This window comes from Mytilus trossulus, chromosome 3, assembly GCF_036588685.1.
Source record: "Mytilus trossulus isolate FHL-02 chromosome 3, PNRI_Mtr1.1.1.hap1, whole genome shotgun sequence".
Taxonomy (NCBI): domain Eukaryota; kingdom Metazoa; phylum Mollusca; class Bivalvia; order Mytilida; family Mytilidae; genus Mytilus; species Mytilus trossulus.
The window spans coordinates 54,562,096-54,587,430 of NC_086375.1; the positions used below are offsets into that span (position 1 = coordinate 54,562,096).

Sequence of the window (25,335 nt, forward strand, 5' to 3'; positions counted from 1 at the left end):
CTTCAAATGAATTGATTAAGAGACTTACCTGTATAACATTGACATAAGAAGCCTGTTTCTTTGGTAATGGGGGTGGGGGTACTTCAGGAGGAGCACTGAATGAGATGGGTGAGTCTGAGGATGGTGGGGGAAGCTGTTTACGTCTAGCACCAGTAGTTTGTGTTGCCTCTGGAAACTGTAAAAATATTAAGTTATAATTACAAAATCTGCCTTTAAGTAATTGAAATAATAAACAAGTTGTACAAAAATAAAAAGATTTTAAAATGCATTTGATGATGAATGAACCATACCCAAGTTATAGCAATGGCTCATATGGAACATTTCATGTCCCGTTACCTTCTTTTAAAATTAAATTCACTGCCACCTTCCCCTTCACAAGAACAGACAGAAGTAAAAGATAAACATACAAATATTATTGAAATTTTTATATCTTTTATTAATTTTTCAAATTTATTGTTATTTCACTGCTTTACAGTTTTAGTATAAAATTTGATGATGTTTGACCCCGCATCTTAAAAATTATGTGAAAAAAGTTAAAACACAAAAATACTAAATTCCGAGGAAAATTCAAAAAGGAATATCAAAAATCAAAAGGCAAAATCAAAAGTCTAAACACATCAAACGAATGGATAACAACTGTCATATTCCTGACTTGGTACTGTACCGTTGGATTTGATTGATGAACAAGATGAAGATTTCGTCAACAAATGAAGAAGTTGATAGAATTTTTTTAGGAAATGTAGAAAGGGAGCTTTATATAAATGCAATGCTAAAGACAAGCTATCCATAAACACAAATCATGTAGGTTATGGTGTTCTAATTATTTAAGAATATTGTTTAACAATTTGAAAAAGAAAACTGCTGCAGCCATAAAACATTACTAACGCACACATGAAAATGGCTTAATTTAGAACTGAACATGAAATGTTTGCAAAAAGTATGTATGCATTCATCCATCCTGACTCAATCTTACAGAAGAGGGAATGGTCTTGTTTCTAATTCCATTTATAAATCAGCTAACCTGTAACAGATCTATTTCTTCATATTGTGGTGTTCTCTTACTAAATGTTCTACCAGGGGGAACCTCAGTAACTGGTCTTGATTTCTACAAAAAATGAATGCTATTATAAATCTGTTTCTGTCATTTTAAAGAGTTAATAAATCAAAGGTTGGTGATAAATACTGAATCACTGAAAATTTTTAAGGATACTGAATAATAAAATGATTAAAGAATAATATGTGTCTGAGTATGCAAATGCCTCAACTCAAGCTTTGCAATTTCCCTTAATCAAATAGAGGCTCTAAAGAGCCTGTGTCGCTCACCTTGGTCTATGTGCATATTAAACAAAAGACACATGGATTCATGACAAAATTGTGTTTTGGTGATGTGTTTGTAGATTTTACTTTACTGAACATTCTTGCTACTTACAATTATCTCTATCTATAATGAACTTGGCCCAGTAGTTACACTTAAAAACGGACGCCAAGTGATGAGAAAAACTCAAAGTGAGCTAAAAAGGTGCATAACTATAGAACATTATATGGCTCACTGTTCAAGTTCAAATCTGTATGGGTGTTGTGTGTCTTAGCATTGTGTAACAGTTTCATAAAATTTAGATGAAGAAAACTTAAATTCAAAGTGGACAGTTACTGATAACACTTAATTATCTTTATTTTAATAAATATATTGATTACTAAGCAGCTTAAAGAACTGATTTGGTTTGACAAGATACCTGACCAACAGAAATTTCTTCATATTCTTCTGAACGAGAACTCCTGGGCATGTCAGTCACTGGTCTACTGGTTCCTTTTTGTTTGAATTGAGCTAAGGGAGATGTTTGTTTTGTAGTTGTAGGAGACATCTGAGATTTTTGAGTGATGCGGATAACATCTGGTGTTGCAGGAGTGACATCAGAATGGATAAGATCAGGATCACAGTACTCTTCAGTATCTGTGTCAAAGGCAACAAGTTCTACAAAAGATATGTAAACAAAAGTTAATATTCTTTTTCTAATGAACAACAACGTTTTATTAAATATAGAAATGAACAATTCCTACATGTACCATATATTTAGTCTGGTTTTTTCTGACTTCTTATGTAATGATTGTACCCTTACTCTCTTTTCCAGAAGGAAAAATTAACTAATAACAATTTAGAATAAGTTTCCTTAGGAGGCAAGGCACAGCTAACACTTTGACATTTCCATGTCAAGTTAACAGCAAAATCTAATTTAAAATATTATTTAGCATTTTTTTTAAGTTCACATCATTTAATATAAGCAAGTGTACTTATTTTCAGCTTGATGCAAACATGACTTCACCATAAAATACCTTCAATTAAGGAATGATTGTAATATGTTTCTGTCTATGAAGAAAATTTGGAAAATGTTCTGCATGAGTACTTCACCATCAAAAGAGTAAAAGAATGGATGTGAAGTGTTAATAAATCTATCTGAAGAATTAATTACCATATGACTTTATAGAAATCTTCTTCTTGGTTGTTCCTCCTACTAACACATGCATTTTCCCTCTGAAATTGTAACAACATTTTAGCTTCAGAATTTTTGTATGTAAAAAACAATCATAGATGTATTTGCCTAGAGAGCAACACTATTGCAACTTTTAAGTAGATCTGAATTATATTATTTGCTCAAAATGCTCAATATAATGGAATTTTATGTGACTGTCATTCAAGTAAGAGGTTAAGACATATATACCAGGTTTAATCCACCATTTTCTACACAAGAAAATGTCTGTACCAAGAATATAACAGTTGTTATCCATTTGTTTGATGTGTTTGAGCTTGTGATTTTGCCATTTGATAAGGTACTTAATGTTTTGAATTTTTTTTGGATTTCTGTATTTTTGTATTTATACTTTTTAAAGTAAAGCAATTTGAACACTTACTTTAGTCTGCCAGTTACTTCCCCTTGATGAAGTAGCATACATTCAAATTGTTGAGGCATTTTTTCAAACTTTTTCTTCAAAGCAACCACACATTCACCTGGAAAAAAAAGTTGTATGGGCATTCTGATTTATATATTTCAAATTTTATTGGGGTGTATTTAAAAAAATAGTGTATCTAGTGTATCCACACTAAATGTCTGATCTGACAGTAAGACATTAAGTTTGGATAATTTATATCATTTTCTTCATAGATGGTACATGTACTACCATAAGCTCTGTAGACTTAAGCAGATTCCGTGATAAGGATAGTAAAATGCCAAATCAAAAACAGTATTATAGAAGTTGCAAATATTATCTCTGACAACTGCTTAAAATGCTAATATTTTCAGGTTAGCAGTATTCTAACATCAGATTCATAATTTTCAGCAATGTTAAGCTCAGATATTACTTCAATTAAGAATAAAACCAAGTATTGGAAATCTGCATTCAGTGGCGGAACCCAGAAATTGTCATAAGCCAAGGCCTACTGATTGCATAAGAGGGAGGCCACTGATAGTAATATAACCAGGACAATAAATCAAGGCTTTATCATCAGCATACCCTCTATCAGTTTGTTTCATGTGGGTTATGTTCAATTTTTAGTCTCTATACGAAAAAGTTAAATATTTGTCATTCTCAAAAGTTGTCTTTTACCCGACTACAGTTAAACCTAATTAAACAAGAAATTACCATATGATTCCTTGTCACCCATTACCCAATATACAGTAAAACCTTATCAAACAAGTGATTACCATATAATTCCTTGTCACAATTACCTGATATACAGTAAAACCTTATCAAACAAGTGATAACCATATAAGTCCTTGTCACAATTACCTGATATACAGTAAAACCTTATCAAACAAGTGATTACCATATCATTCCTTGTCACTAATTACACAAAATACAGTAAAACCTCATTTAACAAATTATTACCATATGATTCCTTGTCACCCATTACCCAATATATAGTAAAACCTTATTAAACAATTGATTACCATATGATTCCTTGTCACCCATTACCCAATATATAGTAAAACCTTATTAAACAATTGAATACCATATGATTTCTTGTCACCCATTACCCAATATATAGTAAAATTAAGTAAAACCTTATTAAACAAGTGATTACCATATGATTCCTTGTCACCCATTACCCAATGTACAGTAAAACCTTATTAAACAAGTGAATACCATATAATTTGTGGTCTCCAATAACCCAATATACAGTTAAACCTTATTAAACAAGTTATTACCATATGATTCCTTGTCTCCCATTACCCAATATACAGTAAAACCTTATTAAACAAATGATTACCATATGATTCCTTGCCACCCATTACCCAATATACAGTAAAACCTTATTAAACAAGTGATTACCATATGATTCCTTGTCTCCCATTACCTAATATACAGTAAAACCTTATTTAATAAGTGATAACCATATGATTCCTTGTCTCCCATTACACGATATACAGTAAAACCTTATTAAACAAGTGATTACCATATGATTTCTTGTCACCCATTACCCAATGTTTGGTAAAACCTTATTAAGCAAGTGATTACCATATGATTCCTTGTCTCCATCTTTTGATCGCACTGCCACCATTATGTGTTGTTCTTCTAGGTAATCCTGGTCTCCAAACAATGGCTTCAACTTAAAAGGAGGAATCAAGTCATACAGGTGTGGAAGGACTATAGTAAAACATTTAAAGATTATCTGGACCTTATGGTCAGCTTTCTGATAGGATCTTAAGAATCTTAAAGAATAACTAGAGGCTCTAAAGAGCCTGTGTCGCTCACCTTGGTCTATGTGAATATTAAACAAAGGAAGCAGATAGATTCATGACAAAATTGTGTTTTTGTGATGGTGATATGTTTGTTCATCTTACTTTACTGGACATTCTTGCTGCTTACAATAATCACTATTTATAATGAACTTGGCCCACTAGTTTCTGTGGAAAATGTTACCGGTAGTAAAAATTTACAAATTTTATGAAAATTGTTTAAAATTGACTATAAAGAACAATAACTCCTTAGGGGGTCAATTGACCATTTTGGTCATGTTCACTTATTTGTAAATCTTACTTTGCTTAACATTATTGCTGTTTACAGTTTATCTCTATCTATAATAATATTCAAGATAATAACCAAAAACAAAATTTCCTTAAAATTACCAATGCAGGGACAGCAACCCAACAAAGGGTTCTCTGATTCATCTGAAAATTTCCGGGCAGTGACCTGATAAACAATTTGACCCTTGTCAGATTTGCTCTAAATGCTTTGGTTTTTGAGTTATAAGCCAAAAACTGCATTTTACCCCTATGTACTATTTTTAGCCATGGCGGCCATCTTGGTTGGTTTGGCGGGTCACGCCACACATTTTTTAATCTAGATACCCCAATAATGATTGTGGCCAAGTTTGGTATAATTTGGCCCAGTAGTTTCAGAGGAGAAGATTTTTGTAAAAGTTAACGACCACGACGGACAACGACAGACGACGGGCGACGGACGCCAAGTGATGAGAAAAGCTCACTTGGCCCTTCGGGCCAGGTGAGCTAATAATAGTGAAGACAAATTTGAAATGGATTTGTGGATGTTATATTTGATCAATGATTAGTGATTGAGTAAAAATTAGTTATACCACATGAAATTACTTGAATTCTATAATATATCAATTTTCCAACATTATTGGTTGTGTCTTTAAAATGAAAATAAATTTAACATGCATGAGCACTACATAAGATAGAAACCTACTTTTGGAAGTTGAGGAGATCTCCATACAGGACAGGTATATAAACCAGTTTTGTTCTCTAAAAATGTAGCATTTGCCTGACTGGTGACAAATTCTGAAATAATAACAAATCTGTTTTTTAAAAAGAGATATTAAACAAACTTCACAATTTTTTCTTTCTAATTGAATAAAAAATTCAGATATTCCTTTTGTATTTAATTATATTTTACACAGTAAATTTTGATTTTATCTGATTCAATGTTTTCTAAACAGTTATATATTAGGGACAATCTATCTTTTATAAAGATAAATAAAAGATTCATTAAGAACATGTCTGTTTTCACAACCAACATCTTTCAAATTCTCTTATTGATATAACTGACTTTCAAATTTTTGTTGGTGATTTTTTGGGGTATGTTTTTCAAAATGTTAGGATGCTCTTAGTGCAATGTAGTAGACAAGTCACAAAAAAGATGATATCAATAATATTCCAACATACCTTGTAAACAGGTTGATCTAAATTCTATCACAAAAGACTGTTTACAACAGGTCTTTACCTAAAAAGACAAGAAAGTGTAGTTGTGATCTTTGATTTTACATAGAATTCTTATTTGTTCATGTCAAAAATTGATGTACATTGTACATTGGAGAACTTGACAAAACAGATTATGTTCATGACATCATGATATTTCAAAGATATTTTATAACTCAATTTTCTTTTTTCTCAAATTTCAATTTTTGCATTTATGTTGCTAAGCCTTTAGATTTCTAATATGTATTTTGTGTTTGTCTGTTTGTCTATTTCTTTATTTGCCATGATATTGTCGGTTAATTTTCAACTTATGAGTTTCAAAGTCCCTCTGATATCTTTTTTATACATTTTATTTAGCAATAGAAAAGGATTAAGTGCATTGCACACTGACAATCTGTTTTTGAAAAAAAAATACAGATCCCATCATAGTTAAACAAACATCACATGAAATTAGGGATGAATAAATCTAATGTCCAAAAAGAGTAAATTCATGTTCCCTGTTTGTGTAAGGATCAACTTGAATCTCTAAAAAAGGTTCAATTCAATTAATCATTTAATCAATCCTAAAGTCCACACAATCATTCAATGGACTGATCAATCAATCAAATTGTCAATACTGACATTAGCCTCATGTCTCATGACCAAATAGTTCGCTTCCGTTATTTGTACAAATGTATAGACAGTTATATTAACCACTGACAATTATTTACCTTCTTGATAAACATGAAATCTTCAGAAATTTACCTGAGCTTCTATTTCGTCAAATAGTATTTCCACTGGGGAATCCTCTATTAAAGAATCTCTGTTCATCACAAAATCTGAACTCACTCCAACATTAAAAGAGGCAAAAACTGGTCGGTGATCACTGCCTAAAACTTTTTCTGCACAGCCTGTTCAAATAAAATAAGATAAAAGCTGTTAAATTGCACTATTCTTTCAATTTAAATTCTCTTATTTAAAGTCATAAGAAACCTCAAATCAAAAAAAAATAATGCATATGTTTTTTATAACTCAATGGATAGTTTTCATTATAAAACTTACGTACATTTACTATTTTCTGAAGAAAATTCTTTAATTTATTCATATTTAGAAGAAGTTTACTTTATTTTAATTGCTTGCTTCCAGCAACCAATTCCCCCGACATATTTTCCGTATGCAAAGTGACCTCAGTGTGACCCATCTCGTAAAAATCCGGTGATCACAATACGCATGAATGTCCTTAAAATAAACTATTATCTGAATTCACATGTTAAATACGTGCTCTCTTTCCATGCTTTTTTGTTTATTTTTTGTTCGATTGTTGACAAACAGGTGACCATCGTTAAACTTCGGCTTCAAAACACGAACTTTAATTAATTCCCATATTTGCACAACAACACTGACCGATTGAAAAAAAAATGACGATTATACGAAATTTACATGAAAAAAATGATAAATTTGTGCACAGAAGACTAAGTTTATGATGTTTGTATACATTGGTTTCAGCGGTCACTCGTTTCTTTTGACTTTAAAGCATATTCAATTTAAAATACATGTTTCAAAGAATGATTTTTACAGCCCTTCATTAGCTCTATGTTTTAGGATACCAAGTAGTTTCATTATTTGCCCAAAATATACTTTATCACAATTTTTGCAATGTTGGACCTACTGACATCATACCACAATCATTATTCATTTTGGTTGTCGAATAATATTTCATGCGACAATTTTTTTAGTTTATCAGAACATCCATGATGAGCTGTTATGCAAGACAAATATTGAAATATTTTTTTTTTGTAATGACTGCAGGTTTTATTGCTCGTGCTGTGTGTCTGCATTAGAATGTGTCCTCATGTCTGTGGTGTATTGGCTAATATTTTACAGTTTGTTTTTTTCTTCTTGTTTACATTGATAGTTTTTCTATGCAGTATATGTTTGTTCATTGTTGAAGGCTGCATGGTTATCAATATTTACTAACTTCTACATCATTTTGCTTTTAGGGGAGAGTTGTCACATTGGCAATCATACCACAACTTTTTATTTTTATAAGGCACCTTTCATTTCTCAATAAAGCTCCTACATATGTCCTAGATCCTAAACAGAACTTTCAAAATAGTCTCTCTTTCAATATTCAGGGTAGAACTAAATAGTTTAGCCATCAAGCTTATTCCAAAGTATAATTTCTAAATTGTGAATCCTGCAAACGCATAGAAGAAAAACTTTCTTACCGTAAGTTTTATTTTCAATATAAGTTTCTGGGTATGACCTCCATAATATTCTGTCGCAGAATGATGGGGCATTAATTCTATCCTGAAAAATAAATCACATTTAAAACAATAAGTACTTCTTGTTTTTACAATTTCTTTTGTGATTTTGTTTAAATCATGGCTACCTATAATGTACAAAAGTTCTCAGACATTCAATAAAGACCTAATAAATATTTGGGAATCCATGACACTTGAACGCCATATGACACTCACTTTTCTTTTCTGGATCAACATTTTACGGGAACTTCTGTGATATCCAGTAATAACAAACAAATAGTGATAAGATGTTACAGCAATTATTTGAAATACCACTGAGCTTTTTTATGCTTAAAATATAAGACAGGATCAAAAAAGACTTGCATAATAAGTTTTCTATTCTGGCCATTAATTTTGTACTCACCCCACTATTCTTCTTTTTCAGCCAATCATAATTGTACTCCGGTTTATGTCTAGGTAATCGATAAGTTGGCATAAATTCTATTCTAGCTTCCTCTGAAATATACACAAAAGTACATATTGGACTAATTCAGAATCTATTCTAAAATTCTTAACACTATAAATTGAATTTTAACATCCATGTTCCTCTTACTTATGGAAGTTATCAGATGGACGGACATTAAAATTTTCCTTACTTAACTCAGCTTTCACTTAAAAAGCTATCATTTCAAAAACTAAAATACTTAACTCAGCTTCCACTTCCAAAAACTTCATTTTTAAACATTTCATAAAACTATTGTTATTTTATTTTCAAACAATATTGATAACTTTCTTTAAATTATAGCAAACTCATTCAGTAGAAATCCTTTGCATTATATGATAAGTTAACCTTTAAATATTGTTTTTTTTCCAATTTTGTAAAGAAACAAAATTAACAATGATATTACCAATGTTATTTCAACTGATCGGGAGGAGTTTATGTTTAATTTGCATAAGAGCAGTCTATTTGAAGATGCATGTGATAAGGATGATTGCCGTTATAATTATTATTAAATTCTAATCACCTTTCAGTGTCACCAAACTATATATATACAAAAGAACTGAGTGTATAATATGAGATGAATAACTGGACACTTCATTGATGAGTATATCCCAAAACTCCTGTCTATAGATGGACTGGTCTTAAATAGGCAAACTTCTTAAAACCCTCCCCTTACCGAATATATGTATTGCATGTCAAAACCCATAATAATTTGTTCATATAATAAAATTAAGGGTACCAAAATTAGTTTTTGCTCTAAACAGTGATATTGATAATTAAATTTAATAAATCTTACCGAATCCACAAAAAGCCTTTTTATTATGTTGTGTTTTCAGCAACTGATCTTTTCCAAGTAAGTATTGTATATCTTGAGATTCACATTTTTCTAAAATAACCTGAGAATATATGTTTAGGATTATTCAACATTAAATGCTGTACCGGTACTACACTAAATTCATATTTTTTTTTATAAAGTATCCATTTTTGAGGAAGGCACTTTTATTAAAATTTGATGGGTTGTGGTTATTTTTTAAAAGATAGATTGCTTGATCATTTAAATGAAATATCCAATTTGAAATGTATGCATGGTGGGGTCAAATAAAAAGTGCCTTCCTACCCCCCATACATTTATTTTTGGAACAGCCCTAATGTATTAATTCTGAGATGTTTTGCTGGACAAATTCGTTTTTTTATTTATTTTCATGATAACGATTTTAAATGTTTCTTAAAAATAACTTACCTTACAAAATACATTAATTAAGATTTATATTAGAAGCCAGCAGATATCCCTTTATTATAGGGTTTAAGAACCAATCAATATTTTCAGAGAATGCCTGAATGTAAAACAAACGGGTGAACAACAAATTCAAGGGTACCCACTTTCTCCGTTAAAAAGATACATAATTTAACTTTTCTTTTAATAATCATCTGAATTCATTTTTAAATTTAATTATTGAATTTCACATACAAAATCTTTATATAAAACCTTTTATCTAAAAACAACCTAAGATGCAACAAAATATTAGAGAAATAGAGTAAAACAAGATGAGAATCACATTGTTAACTAACCTCTATATTATCTTCCACTCTGTAATTGAGATCACCAAACCAGAAGACATGATGGAATTGGTTAGTTACGTCAAACAAATCTAAATGTTTCTGTCCTAATGATAAACCTTTTATAATATCTCTATAGTTGGCATTACGTCTGGAAGAAAAATATTTTACATAAAGACATCATATTTATTAATGTTTATATAATAATCCAAATGACAAACAGTTTTCTATTGAAATTTAAAATTTTGTTTTGTTAAAAGATTTTGCAACAAACTGTATTAAAGCATAACATTGCCCCATTGTTTTAAAATTCATCTTGGTTGAAATTTTCCTACAAAACAAAACACATGTTTTTGAAGAATGTGAAAGTTCCAGCTATCATTTTTAGAAATCATTCTTAACAGGATCGCGATTTGCAACCTCTCAAGTAACTTTAACTTCAACATCCATGAACAAAAATCAGTTGCCAGCAAGTTCTAACGAAAAACAAAATCTACCAAACCTTCTACTTTAAAACATGACCTGCTGACTCTGCCTGTTTTAAACGGTCTTCAGAGCTTATGTTTGTATTTGTGTTGTTTATACCGACTAAATAAAGCTTTATGTCTTATGTCAAGGACAATGTAAGAAATAAGAATGAAGTGGTGTTTCCCTACCTTTCATTTCTTTCGTCTCCTGATGTAAGATGCGAGTTGATAAAACAGAAAGAAGTTCCTCTAAAATAAAATGAAATGCCAACAGCACCTTTGTTACCTGAAAAATATATATAAATGTTCAATGAGTAATTTTGTATTTTTGCTTTTCTTTCATTTCATGTTAACATACTGTTTCATGTTAACATACTGTTTCATGTTAACATACTGTTAACATTTATCGGTCTCATCCGAGTTTTCATCCAAATTACAAAAGAAGAAGAAGTTGAGAGAGAAATTATTCTGCTAAACTTAAAACTCTAGAAGAGTCAATAAATATTTCTATGGTGATCAACTATCATATATTAGGGTGTTTTTTGCATTGGGTTTTGTTTGTTCTTTTTTCCATAAAAGAGGGTAGTTGACTTCATGCTGTTTTCATTGTACAATTTATTGCTTTGTAGAATGCATTTAAATGAATAGGGATATGTTTTTTGGGGTTAAAGGAGTAGGGGCAATAAGGCCCTTATTTGGCCCAAAAATTACTGCAAATTTAAAAGTAATCATACATATTTTTAAATTACTGAAAACATGACTAAGATATAAGGTACTAAGAAAAACAAAATAAATTTGATATTGAACAAGTTACCATGGCAACAAATCTTGACCTAATTTGCTTATTTTGTCAAATTTTGTGATTTTCCTTGTTTTTTCATCACATTTTCAGTATATTTTAGATTGAAAAAGGATGTGGGCACCCGAAAAACAACTTTATATTTGGTGAGATTATGCCAATAGTTATAATAAAGCTTCTGTTAAATTATTTTGTTGTTTCTCGGCTGCGCAGGATGTTTCCTCAACGGAAATAGTGATAGAAAACTGCATAAATTCTGTGTTTTTCATCGTTTTTGTGAAACAATACATATAATGACGTAACTGTGACAACATCAGATAAAAATCTTTCTGTTTTTAATTTATATTTCTTGACCCTATGCATTTCTAAACATAATGTTATCATTTGAAATGGTTATCAGACATTTTATTTTCTTGGGCCAAAACTAGGCCTTAATGCCTCTACTCCTTTCAAATAAATGATGATAAATAATGAACAAAAAGCAAGTATGATATAAAGCAACAAATGACAACCACTGAATTCCCGGCTCTTGACTCTTGACAGGCACATACAGAAGGTCATTCTGTCCTTCAGAAAAATTAGATGTATTTTGTTGGACACAAAAGACGAACATAAGGTCCGATAGACAGACAAAATGATAGCAATGCAGTATAGTATAATATCTTACCTAATGTATTGGCAATCCCTGTCCTGACTGATGACCTCTGTATTCTATTTATACTATGCCAATGCTTTTTCTGAACTATAATTACTAATCGTATTCCCCATAATGTACAAACTTCAACCTGAAAAAAAATGAATAAAACTTTTCAGGTTCTGGGACATTCAGAGGCTATGTACTAAAATTATTTTAGTAATTCCTAGATATATACCGCAGTATGTACTATTTTCTAAACTTTTCCTTTGATCTTTGATTTAAGTCAATGATACTGGATATTGACAGTCTTGTAGAAACAGAATATTTGCCTTCATAAGCCTACGGTAAGTCATTGATTTTGTCTAGGAAAATTTTGAAATCAAACTACACTGTATCTATAATCTTTCAAACCTACTAGACCTAATAATTTTGCAGTCAATATAGTTATTTCTCTAATTCTTCATCAATTCATCCCTTTCTGCACCTATTGTGTAAACAAATTTAATCAACGTGTGGTTCGTTTGATCTCAGTTCTTCATTGGTTAAAATCTGATTATGACGTCAAATTTTCTTGTCTTCCTCTGAATTTCCTATTGTGACGGCATGAAAAAAGGCGACCATGCCTGATGGCATCACATAGAAAGAACACATCTTTTTGCAGATTAGTAGCAAAGAAGAAATAATTTTGCCTGCATATTATTTGAAAATCATTAGAGAAACAGATTCCACCATCAAATCTCATGTAATACGATATCTATCCACTCTCGACAGTTAAATTTTAAATATTTAACTGTCTCGAGAGGATATGTATCATATTACACTCAATGCAGAGGTAAAATCAATATTTATCAACCAAAACACTTTATCAATAAAAGATTAAAATCAAACAACACCAACCACTTCTATTTCAGCAAATCCACACTGTGTAATCTGTTTCTTTATGAAATTGACCCATTCCTTTTCTGTCATGGCACTCTCTTGTGTACCTATCACATATATATCATATGGAATGTGTCCAAATATTTTATGGTCCATTATTTTGCCTCGGCCATGACACTGTAACCATGATGATATATTCTGTGTTGGAGCTTTGTCACCTGAAAGAAGGAAAATAAATTTCAAATCTTCGTCTAATCTTGTTTTCATAGGTTTGTCACATGGACCATGCTCATGATACTACAGAGTGACTACATAGAAGCAAATATTTTCTGCATAAAGATATGTGACTACAAGATAAAGAATAGCAATAAAATGGCTGTTCCTTTCCTTTAAATATTGTTTTTTTTTGTGTATTAACTGATTTTGTGTCATAGATGGATAACCCATATCCTTTATTTTCCATAGGTATAAAGACATTTATATTTATATCCTTTTTATAAACTTGTATTTTATCAACTCATTAAAGTCTTGCTGTTGAGATTAACAATAAACTCATCATAGAAACCAGGACTAAACGCCAGACGCCAGATGCACGTTTCGTCTACAAAAGACTCATCAGTGACGCTCGAATCAAAAAAAGTTAAAAAGGCCAAATAACGTACAAAGTTGAAGAGCATTGAGGACCAAAATTCCTAAAAGTTTTCCCAAATACAATATTAAGGATAAACTATTTATCCTCATAAACATAAAATTACAATGATAAGCATACATTTTACATTAACTGATAATATGCACCATCAGCTGTAGAAATATTATCAGAAATGAAACAATGACATACAAATTAATGTCTTCTTAAAATCCATCTTCTTTTAGGAGAGGTACTAATTTTTTTTAGATGAAATGAAATTAATGGTTTGTAACACTTGACTAAGACACACTAATGTTAATACCTCATATGAATTAAAGTCCATGTTGAGTTACAAAGATTTAGACTATAATTCTTACCCATATTCCATGTTCCCACAAAAAGAGAAATCTGGTCCACATTATTTCCTTTGGAATGTTTATTTTTCATATGCATTATTTGTTGACAAAAGTTTTCACGTTTATGTACATTTTCAAAACAAAATATCTGTTTCTTTTTATTATCTAGAATCATATCCAATCTTGTATTGTCATTTGTATTCTTCACAAGCTGGCATACTGAAAACAAAACAATATTATCTATTTACAAATATTACATTTCACCATAAACCATTTTTTTATTGATCAATTTTTAATATACATTTACATAAGTGATCTTTTTGTGTTCTTTTTGTGTTTTAATTTCTGGCTATTGTTGTATACCCTTTGTGGGGTTGCTGATTGTGAGGATTGTTAAATCATTAATAAATCTTCCAGAATCAACAACTATTCTATATTTTTATTTTAGTTATTTTGAACACGTTAAACCAATTTTAACTTAATACATCCACGATTTACAAGCATTAACTTCTACTTATGCCATGTTTGATTTTGAATCAAGTTTTTTTTGTAGTTTTCTATCCATTTTGCTTCCATATAGTAGTGCATATATTATCTGTGGCTTGATTACTAACATTCAAACATTTCTGAGAAAGACATTGGGTAAACAAGTCTCACTGTTACTAGTAAAACCATTGGGTAAACAGTCTTACTGTTACTAGTAAAACCATTGGGTAAACAGTCTCACTGTTACTAGTAAAACCATTGGTCTAACAGGCTTACTGTTACTAGTAAAACCATTGGGTAAACAGTCCTACTAAAACTACAACTATAAATTCAGAAATGATTGCAATGTTGTTATTATTGTGAAAAATGCAACAGGGTTATAATCGCAATAATTTAAACTCACATTTTGAAAATTTTATAAGAATTTAACAAGATTTTTTCAATATCCTAAAAATCAAAATCGCAAAGAATTGTAACCTTTGAAATTGTTGTGGCGCACTAAAACCCCCATGAGCACTTTCAAAAGTTAGCAGGTATGCTAATGTCAGATCAAAATTTTGGATTTTTTTTCATTTCTCATCATAGATTTCAGATGCTGCAGTATTGTTTATTCTGGAGTTATACATGCTGCAGTATTGTTTATTCTGGAGTTATACATGCTGCAGTATTGTTTATTCTGGAGTTATGCATGCTGCAGTATTGTTTATTCTGGAGTTATGCATGCTGCAGTATTGTTTTTATGCATGCTGCAGTATTGTTTATTCTGGAGTTATGCATGCTGCAGTATTGTTTATTCTGGAGTAAATTATATCTTAGTTGTTTACTTACTTTGGTCTTGTTGCAGAGCTGTATGGTCCAAGTTATCTTTAGCTGGTTTTATTAATAATAGTTGACCTTTTTGTATATCTGCTCTCAAGGACATTTTAAATGGAATCTTGCCATGTTTTAACATTTTCACCTGGAAATACAAGACATATTAATGCATAAACTCAAACTTTTAGTTTTCTGGTACCTTTACTTTTTCCCTCCATCAAAATGTTCAAGACCACACCTAGCAGTTTAGTAGAATCTCATCAATTCCACTGCTATGTTCTCTATATGCTTTACATGTTCTTCATTATAAATCCTTCGTCAATTTCAATTGAAACTTTTCAAATTTGCAAATAAATGTAAAATGTAAGACTCTACTTACATCAAAACTTGTTGTTGGTACAATCTTAGTATTCAGTGAGGAGAGGAATGGTGTAGTAGATATAGGAACCTGTGCCTCGTTGACATCTGTATAAGGGTAGTCATACTGAACAGGCTGTGTGTATTGTAATGCTTCTTGTACCTGAAACAAAGACTTTCTGTCATTATCATAAGTTATAGTTTGAGAACAATTAAAAATTGAGAATGAAAATGGGAATTGGAATGTGTCAAAGGTATAGAATCTAAGTTATAGGGTATTCAATTTTCTAAAATGATAAAAAAAATATGATATGTTCTAATTTTTTTATTTAAAAAAGATACCCCAATAATGATTGTGACCAAGCTTGATTAAACTCTGCTAAGTTGTTAAAGATGAGAAGATTTTTGTAAAAGTTTACCACAACAAGAGACAATGAATAAGAAATGCCAAGTGATGAAAAAAGCTTAAATGATTTATTGTCCAATGGAGCTAAAAAGGAACAAAAAATCAAAAACCCTAAAAAGTCTGACTAATTATTAATTAGCTTGAAAATTTTATTGTATCAATATTCATGTTTCTGTAACAGGTTTACTGAGAAGACAAGTCATAAGTATATGTTCATAAATCAAGTGTGAGAAACACTATAAAACAGATGATAGAGTAGATAATAGAATAAAGGTACAAACCATAAAAGGTAAGTCCACTAATCTGCATTTGTAATAATTATCTTATTTTCTATAGTTAGATATCATCTCTACATTGATAAGTCCACTAACCTGTATTAATATTAATTACCTTATTCTCTATTCTTCTCTATAGTTAAGATATCATCTCAAACCTTATTCTCTATAGTTAAGATAACATCTCTTACCTTATTCTCTTTAGTTAAGATATCATCTCTTACCTTATTCTCTTTAGTTAAGATATCATCTCTTACCTTATTCTCTATAGTTAAGATATCATCTCTTACCTTATTCTCTATAGTTAAGATATCATCTCTTACCTTATTCTCTATAGTTAAGATATCATCTCTACATTGATTCATCTTGTCTATCATTGATGGAATGTCTGAAGTGGTGGCCTGCAAGAACAATCATTGTAGTATTATTTGTGGAATTTTCGTAATAACTTTATTAGTTTCGGCTGGAAACATCCAATAAAAACATGATTTAGACATGGCTAGTTCAGATTGACTATATATTGGGTTTTTTTCAATTGGTTTTAGATATAATTACCTCCACTGAGTTTTGTCTTAAAGCTAGACTCCCTCTTCTCTTGATAGAAGCTAAGTCAAATAAATTGTTGAAAAGCATCAACTTCTTTCTGTACATGTCAAGTTCTCTGTTGAAAAAAGATTGAGAAAGTTTCAAAAGCCATTTTAGATCATTTTCACATGAAAAATATATATTTATTTTTGGCGACTAAAAGCTCAATAGAGCTAATGCTATATCCCTGTTAATCAATAATATGCTGACTCTAAATTATTTATTGCCATAAGTGGTAAACCTACAGTATTTTTAAAATACATCAAGGCAATGTCACATGTCTACATCTTGGAATTTGTTTTCTTTAGAAGAGCTAAAATTCAGGTGAACTGTTCATTATCATGTTTAATACAGCAAGAAACCCAAATACAGTTAACAGGAAGTTGTTGAGTGATGAATCTGAAAGGGGATCACATAGTATAACATAATATAAAACCCTGAAACCAAATTTCAAAAATCCTTGTAATATAGTTCCTGAGAAAGATGTGATGAAAATATGTTCATGGGATGGACAAGGGGACTGACGGATGAATAGACTGATATACTTTTTTAAAGTAGGGTAATAAATATATATAGAGTGTCAGCAAAAAAAGCAACATTTACATATATAAGAGTCTGCACAATTAGCCATTCTGATTCCCCCGACTAGAAAAAATTCATTCCGACTACCAGTAGTAAGTTTTTGCAATACCTCTGTTTGGACCAATAAGAAAAATGTCAGAATATTGGTATTCCAACAAGTAGTAGAAAATTTTTGTGCACACTTTATAACCCTCTTAAATAAATATTCTAACCAACAGATTTTTTTTGGAAGCTGACCAATCATTGTACAAAAATGCATTATCTTGCAAAATATGCATATAGAATTTTCAATTTAAAGATACTAATATAGTCAAATCCCACAATCACTTCTAAAAAATTTGCACAATAGACACCAAATGGTATGCATTTATCCATTTCATTAGATTGAGTTGGATGAAAAGCTTTAACTTTAGCTTTTGACCAGATGATTTTTTATATCAAACGTTTTCTGAAATGATTTTTTATATGAAAGTCTAAACTTTTATGGTTACATGTAGCCAAGCAATTCTGAATATATAGATGATATAAAAAAGAAGATGTGGTATGATTGCCAATGAGACAACTATCCACAAAAGACCAAAATGACACAAACATTAACAATTATAGGTCACTGTATGGCCTTCAACAATGAGCAAAGCCCATTTTGCATATAGTCAGCTATAAAAGGCCCTGATAAGACAATGTAAATCAATTCAAGCAAGAAAACTAACGGCCTTATTTATGTAAAAAAAAAGAACCTGTTTAGATTGAGTGCTGCTAACTCCATCATATTCTGGAATTCTGGGAGTGTAGAAGTATCTGACGTACTGATATCCTTCTTAAAGCCATTTTCTATGTACTTCTTCATGGAGTTTTTAAGGTTATCATCACAGCTGCAAAACAAACATATATAATCTAAAATTTATCTGATTTATCTATTTGGAAATGGTACATTTTATATTTTAACATTTTAGAATGTTAAATCAATACAATAAAAGATTTTTATGCAATATCTTTTGGAATGACCATTTTCATTGGAAATATTTTGAAAGAATAGATTTAACATTCTACCAGCCCATATTTTTAAAAAGAAAGCCACCATTTGAATTCCAAATATTTTATGGTTTGTGACATTGTCATTGCTCAAAAAATAACCACAAAGATCAAGGGAGAGTGCACAAATAAACAAAAAATAACTGGAGAATATGCCCATATGAGATACCTATGAGGTCACATTGTTTGATGCCAAATTGAAAACAATGTGACAGTTTCAAGGACGATTTTATTCATGGCATTTTTAAATCAAAATATTTATCTATATGGAATTTTTTTCAATATGTGGCATTACAAAGAAGAAAACTGTATTGTATTCTAAGCTTGGCCTATGAAACAATAGTTAACAAACCACTGAAAGATGTACGTAAAGTGCAACTTGTAGTTGATGAGAAAAATGTCACTAGAGTTTTATATATTGACGTGACTGCTGAAAATACAAATTTCTGGAAAACTGGATTTTTAGTATAAACTGAAATCTGAACCAAAAATGTGTCGTCCTGGCTGGCATAACCAAGTGAAACCAAAGAAGGGGTATACTGGTTTATTCTGCTTATCAATCTGTATGTCGGTATTATATGTGTTAATTTTTTCTCAACAACCAGATTGATAAGCAGAATAAACCAGTCTACCCCTTCTTTGGAGAGGGGGCATGAATATTTCTCAAATGTTATTATGATAGTTTTAAATCCAGTTGATACATTTTGTAAACTTGTGTTCTTGACTTGTTACATTTTTCTAAAGTTCTTGACAGAGATCATCGATTAGGGTAGAAGGTAAGAATATGTTTGTTATACTGCACCAGTTCATACTATATATCAACAGTTACTTCTGTAGAAGGAAATAAGTTACCTGCTGAGATCTAACTTGGAATAGTTTTGTAGTAGTTCAGTATATACCCTGTCTTGGAAGTTATCCAAAGACTCACTACCACATACTGATGTTGAGCTCGGACTCATTGGAATCAATCGGGATTCTTCTTGGTCCTCTTCATCTAAAAAATAAATCTTATATCATAATGACATTATCTACCTATTTGCATCATCATTATCATACATATCTATTTAGAGCCTCCAAGTAAATATGGCAACAGAGATCTACCCTTTGTAAAATGATTTATCTGGTTTGGGCAATACTTATGTTCTTCAGTTCTCAAACTTATTTAGACTGAATTAATTTACAAAAATTGTCAAATTTGAAGGGATAAAATCCAAGTGTCATCTCAACAAAGTATAGTTGAAATAGATTAATTTTTTTGGAGGGGGGGCTTCTTTTCATCCAAACAAGACAATTACAAGCTTTTTCTTATGACAGTGCTGTTCATCTCATTTAGATTAAGCAGTCAACATTTGCTTTTCGTCCAATATTTTGTACATAAGTTAGGCCTTTATTTTTTTTGTTTGAATTGTTTTTAATTTGTCATTTTGGGGCCTTTTATAGCTGACTTTGGGGTATAGGCTGTGCTCTTTGTTGAAGGCTGTGTGGAGACCTTTATTTTTTTAATTTCTGGGTCATTTGGTCCCTTGTGAAGAGTTGTCTCATATGCAATCTTACCACATCTTATAATTAAAAAAAAACCTGATTCCTTCTGAGAGAAGAGAAAGTCTAAAAATATCAAAGTAAATAATTTACTAAGACTAGAAAATATATCAAATTGTCTTCAGATATATACCAGAATCTTGTTCTTCCTCTCTTTCAGGAGATATTGGAAACCTCATGGCAAATATTAAACCATTCTTCATCTTCTTTGTCATATAATCACCAATTAGAGCATTCAGATCGTTATACGAAGATTCTTGTTTAGCACCCTCAGTCTACAAAAACAAATAATAAAACTTATCATTTCAGACTTCATTATTCAATTCAAAAAAAGGAGCAACTTTCAGCTCTTTGCTTTTAAACGAATATTATTTATAAGACACATTTTGACTGATATCTTATATCAAATCACTCCTCAAAAGTTATTTAAATTTCATTTTTCTTGGGGGGGGGGGGCTCAGTGACCAAGTGGTGTTAGTAGTTCTACTTCTGTAACCACTAGCGCGTCAACTGAACCCTGCTCATGTGGGATCACTCAATTCCAATCTTTATTGAATAGGGTTTTCAGTTTCCTACAGTAGGTCAGAGGTTTTCCAGGCACTCCTGCTTCCTCCACCAATAAAAACTGGCTTACTAAAAGTGGCGCTTATTAAAGAGCATTTATACACCAACATATACACCAACAATCATCATTTTTCTGACATTTGTCTGAGAACATATGCAGAATTAATAGTACTTAATTTCTTAATTTATACAAAATATATATATATGAACTACTGAGGATTCATATTATTTGTTGGATACCAACTTTCGTGTATTTCGTGGGTAAAGGTGAACCACGAAATTATAAGTATAAAGATTGACAATTTGCCTATAGGCTTATGTGCAAACTTCGGCAAAACCACGAAATCAAATATCCAGGAACATGTAAGTTTTCCTAAATCCACGAAAATTGGTGCTCACAAAATAAGTGATTTGACAGTATATGTAATACCTGTACTGACAGTTTTCCATCTCTCCCAGGTAAAATTCTGTACTGGTGAACTCTGTTCTGGTGCCTGCAAGTAAACAAATCAATTGAAACATTAAACAGGTGATATTATAAGAGGAATTTTTTATTCATAAAATATAGCAGATAATTAGTAACTCTGGATCTGCTATATCATTAATATTTTATATTAACAGGTTCTTAAAAAATTATAGGCTATTTTAGAATTATTCATAACCTTTCTTCAAAACAGCATGCTCTCCAAGCTGCTAATTTTGGTTTGACACAAACACACCAATACATGTCTTGCATCTTAAATAGCACAGAAAAGTCAAAAGCTGCTATAAAGTTGACTTATCATTAAAAGGCTAGATTGTGGTTTAGACTCTAGTTAAAAGTAATAGGGAGTTTATAAGTTCCATCTAAATTCTAAATATAAATGATTTTGACTTTTCTTTTTGACTTTTTTTCCTAAATGAGCTCCTTCTCAATTTTTCAACTAAAAAAAATGCCATTATATCTGATGAACCAGTTCTCAAGATTTTGTCTACAGTAGGTAATCAACATTACATCTTTCCAAAGTAAACTACTTGGATGAGTGGATACCCATGATAAATGAAGTTCCACTGACAGTGTCATACACAGGTTTTGATAAATTGAAAGTAAGAACAGCTGATAATGATTGCAAAATGAAACTAGACTTTATTAATTCCAGACATCAGATGAAAGATAGATTTAAACTATTACTTTAGCCAGAAAACAATCCAAACACCTGTATTACATATGTATTACCCAATATCAGGTGCAAATTGATGGGATCATTACATAAAGTGGTCATAAATTTTAAGTTTTAAACAGCAGGAGTTACTCATTTTTGAATAGGTTTGGGATGCTCAGGTTAAACATATGTTCAATGTAGCTGAAAAGTAAAATAACATAAGTATTGAACTTGGACGAAAATTCTAAACAGAAAGTCCCTAAGCAGATGACAAATTCAAAACCTCAAACACAGCAAAAATTTACTTAATATAAAATTTCCTAAAAACTTAATAAAGAATCCTACATACTTATGTGATAAATAAACATAATCTGATGTACAGTAGTTGTCGTTTGTTTATGTAATATATACGTGTTTCTCGTTTCTAGTTTTGTTTATATAGATTAGACCGTTGGTTTTCCCGTTTGAATGGTTTTACACTAGTAATTTTGGGGCCCTTTATAGCTTGTTGTTCGGTGTGAACCAAGGCTCCGTGTTGAAGGCCGTACTTTAATGGTTTAATTTTTAAATTGTTATTTGGATGGAGAGTTGTCTCATTGGCACTCACACCACATCTTCCTATATCTATATATCTATAGTTCCTTTATTCTGTATAAACACTTTCAATAAAAAAAATGCTGATAAAGCAAATTTTTGGCATGACTACCTGCATATGATAAATAAAAAGATCAATCATTATAAACAATATGATATATTTATGTATACAAAGTAGATATTCTAGACTTAGTTAATGATGGTTACCCATTTCTGATGTAGAGCAATAGGAAAGCTGAAAAATGCTGACTTTGACAAAATCCATGTTATAATTTCATCAAGATTGTATATATTCTTCATATTTCTAGTAGTCAGTAGTTAACTCGACTTACTAGGAGTATTTCCTAAAGTGAAGGGCAGTACACTATTGTTGCTAGTGTCAAATGATTTCAGAACTATTCTTACTTAAAATCAACTTAGTTTAGAACATTGTGTAAAAAGGTGGGATATGTCAGGTATTGTTTGTCTCTTCAGTGAATGTTTTATTGAAGCTTAGAATTGGTATAAATCACAGGAATAATAATTCTCATTTTTTATTTTGATAGCATTATCTACAGCATTTCCTGAAGTCACAATCTTAATCAAACTCTCATTTCCTGCCTTTGTTCAACAGTTGCAATAATAAATGAAAGCAAAATTTATGAATTTACAGTATTTAACATAAAATGCATTATTTTACATTTCACAGCAGTTTGGCTCATCTTAGTTGATATTTATATTAGTTTTACAGATTTACAATTACAAACCAATGCACCTGAAAAATCTGCACCAGAGCGAAATAAATCAAGTGGTTGATTAAAGATCTAAAAGTTTTATATATTGTATGTTTTGATCTTGCTATGTTCAATAATCATCACTACCATAAATATTATTTCATCACAGAGTGTACATAATAGAAAAGTTAAAAATATAACTTATTTCTAACTTAACATTGGATTCAAGCTTTAGATGTTAAAAGGATTTTTCATTTTTCTTGTAGATAGTGGTACTCGATAAGTAAGACAAGGATTTTGTCATTAAAAAATTCCTGTATCTTCCCGAAGTCTAATTAAGGCTAACCTTAACCTACATTTTGAAAATTATGGTGAAATCAGGATTCAGTCTATGTTCACTATTTTCAAAACATATAATAGACACTCTGAAATCTGCTGTAAAATATTAGTTTTGAAAACTCCTTTGTTTCAAGTTTCCTGGAATCTGCATGCAGTGACCTTATTTCAAAACACACATCACTTCTTTTAAAAATATTTCAATGTTCCTGGTGTGCATGTGATCTATTGAAAAGATAAATGAACTATAGTAAATAATAGGTGGTCATTAACTGATCCATGTGAAACATAACGTTTGCCAAAACACTTTACAAAATGATAAATAGCTACATTTAAAAATTTGATTTCAATCTTAAGCAACTCTCTCCTGTATGATAAGAAACTCTCAATCAATGACCTTCCCATCCTCACCCAAGGTCATTTGATATTATCTAGCTTCCTCTCCCTATCTCAAACCAAAAGTTCTTTTAGAAATATTCCAAACATTCTGTTTAATAACTGTACAAAAGTATATTTTGGTTTTAGTTTCTTGGACATTAGGTCAAATACTTTATGAATGTCAGTAGCCTCTGTTTCAATGCCTTTTTCTGTATATATCTATAGATATACACAGATTGATCATGAATTTATACAAATATTTGAAAACTTTTTACCTGTTTTTTTTTAAATTTATTTAGTGTTTGTTTTTTTCTGTTTGTTTTGTTCTTTTTTTCACATACATGTATAAGATTTAAATCATAACATGATCAGTTTTAAGTAAAAACTTTTCACATGGCTTTGCGTTGCTTACCCTTGATTGTTTTCTCTGTGATGCATCTTTTGGACTATATCATAGAAATGTGAAAGACAACATTTTTCTCATTATGTTCTTTTACTCATAATGTTAAACAATTTGCAGCTGATAAACTGGAGTCTTAGAGCTGCTGTTTAGAATTTTATTATGTTCAAAATGTATGTATCATCGGTATAAAGACATCATTCGTAAATATAACGTGACGGTACCCAAATTGCACCTATTTTGACAGTTTTTCCACCTACGTTTTTTTATGATCAAGACAAAAATGTCCATACTGTGTTTATTTTGTAGCCCTATCCTTCTTTATTGTATAGGTACACCAGTTTTATTTTTAATCCGTATTGAGTCATCTAAAAATGGGTTTGAACCAACCTCCAAACTATCCATGATTCTGTAATGAGGAGTACCCAAATTGCATCCATGCTTAAATTCACATCGTCAAAAGTCTAATAACCGAGCTTCTGTTTAGTTTTTTCAAATATTTTTGAACAATTGGATATTAGTCCATGCTTACTCTTCATATTTTACGAAATGGATACTTAAAATATATTGTATTTGCTAATTTTAACAAGATGACGTTTTGATGACGTTGCATGGTGACGTTTTCGTACATTTTGCTTTTTCAGTAAACAGTCCAGCTGTTGATAAATACTGTGAACGTTTTGTGTATATTTAAATATGTTTACCTATGTTGAAAGACGTGCATAGTATCAAATCATAAAAAATTAAAATTGTTTAGTCTCTAGAAAATCTTGTAAGATTTCCGTTGCTATTTTTTCTCAATAGGTGCAATTTGGGTACTCGGTGCAATTTGGGTACCCTTACGTTAGCTCAACATGCAGACTTTTTATACGTT

At 30.7% G+C, this 25,335-nt stretch overlaps 1 protein-coding gene across 7 annotated transcripts in view; it reads right to left on the reverse strand.

Moving 5' to 3' along the window:
• The window catches only part of LOC134711858 (phosphatidylinositol 3,4,5-trisphosphate 5-phosphatase 2-like), a 70,901-nt gene that overhangs the window by 9,448 nt on the left and 36,118 nt on the right, over positions 1-25,335 (reverse strand). For all 7 annotated transcript variants that reach the window (XM_063572799.1, XM_063572800.1, XM_063572801.1 and 4 more), the window contains 25 exons: positions 21,329-21,392; positions 20,468-20,609; positions 19,648-19,789; positions 18,501-18,635; positions 17,152-17,257; positions 16,920-16,997; positions 15,938-16,078; positions 15,574-15,703; positions 14,281-14,478; positions 13,294-13,493; positions 12,427-12,544; positions 11,150-11,246; positions 10,506-10,644; positions 9,733-9,832; positions 8,859-8,950; positions 8,420-8,501; positions 6,957-7,102; positions 6,180-6,237; positions 5,704-5,795; positions 4,513-4,603; positions 2,908-3,004; positions 2,469-2,530; positions 1,734-1,972; positions 1,022-1,105; positions 29-175 (listed from right to left, as the gene is read on the reverse strand). In XM_063572799.1, the coding sequence (XP_063428869.1) occupies positions 29-175; positions 1,022-1,105; positions 1,734-1,972; positions 2,469-2,530; positions 2,908-3,004; positions 4,513-4,603; positions 5,704-5,795; positions 6,180-6,237; positions 6,957-7,102; positions 8,420-8,501; positions 8,859-8,950; positions 9,733-9,832; positions 10,506-10,644; positions 11,150-11,246; positions 12,427-12,544; positions 13,294-13,493; positions 14,281-14,478; positions 15,574-15,703; positions 15,938-16,078; positions 16,920-16,997; positions 17,152-17,257; positions 18,501-18,635; positions 19,648-19,789; positions 20,468-20,609; positions 21,329-21,392 (2,980 nt within the window). The remainder of the gene's footprint in view (positions 1-28; positions 176-1,021; positions 1,106-1,733; positions 1,973-2,468; positions 2,531-2,907; positions 3,005-4,512; positions 4,604-5,703; positions 5,796-6,179; positions 6,238-6,956; positions 7,103-8,419; positions 8,502-8,858; positions 8,951-9,732; positions 9,833-10,505; positions 10,645-11,149; positions 11,247-12,426; positions 12,545-13,293; positions 13,494-14,280; positions 14,479-15,573; positions 15,704-15,937; positions 16,079-16,919; positions 16,998-17,151; positions 17,258-18,500; positions 18,636-19,647; positions 19,790-20,467; positions 20,610-21,328; positions 21,393-25,335) is intronic.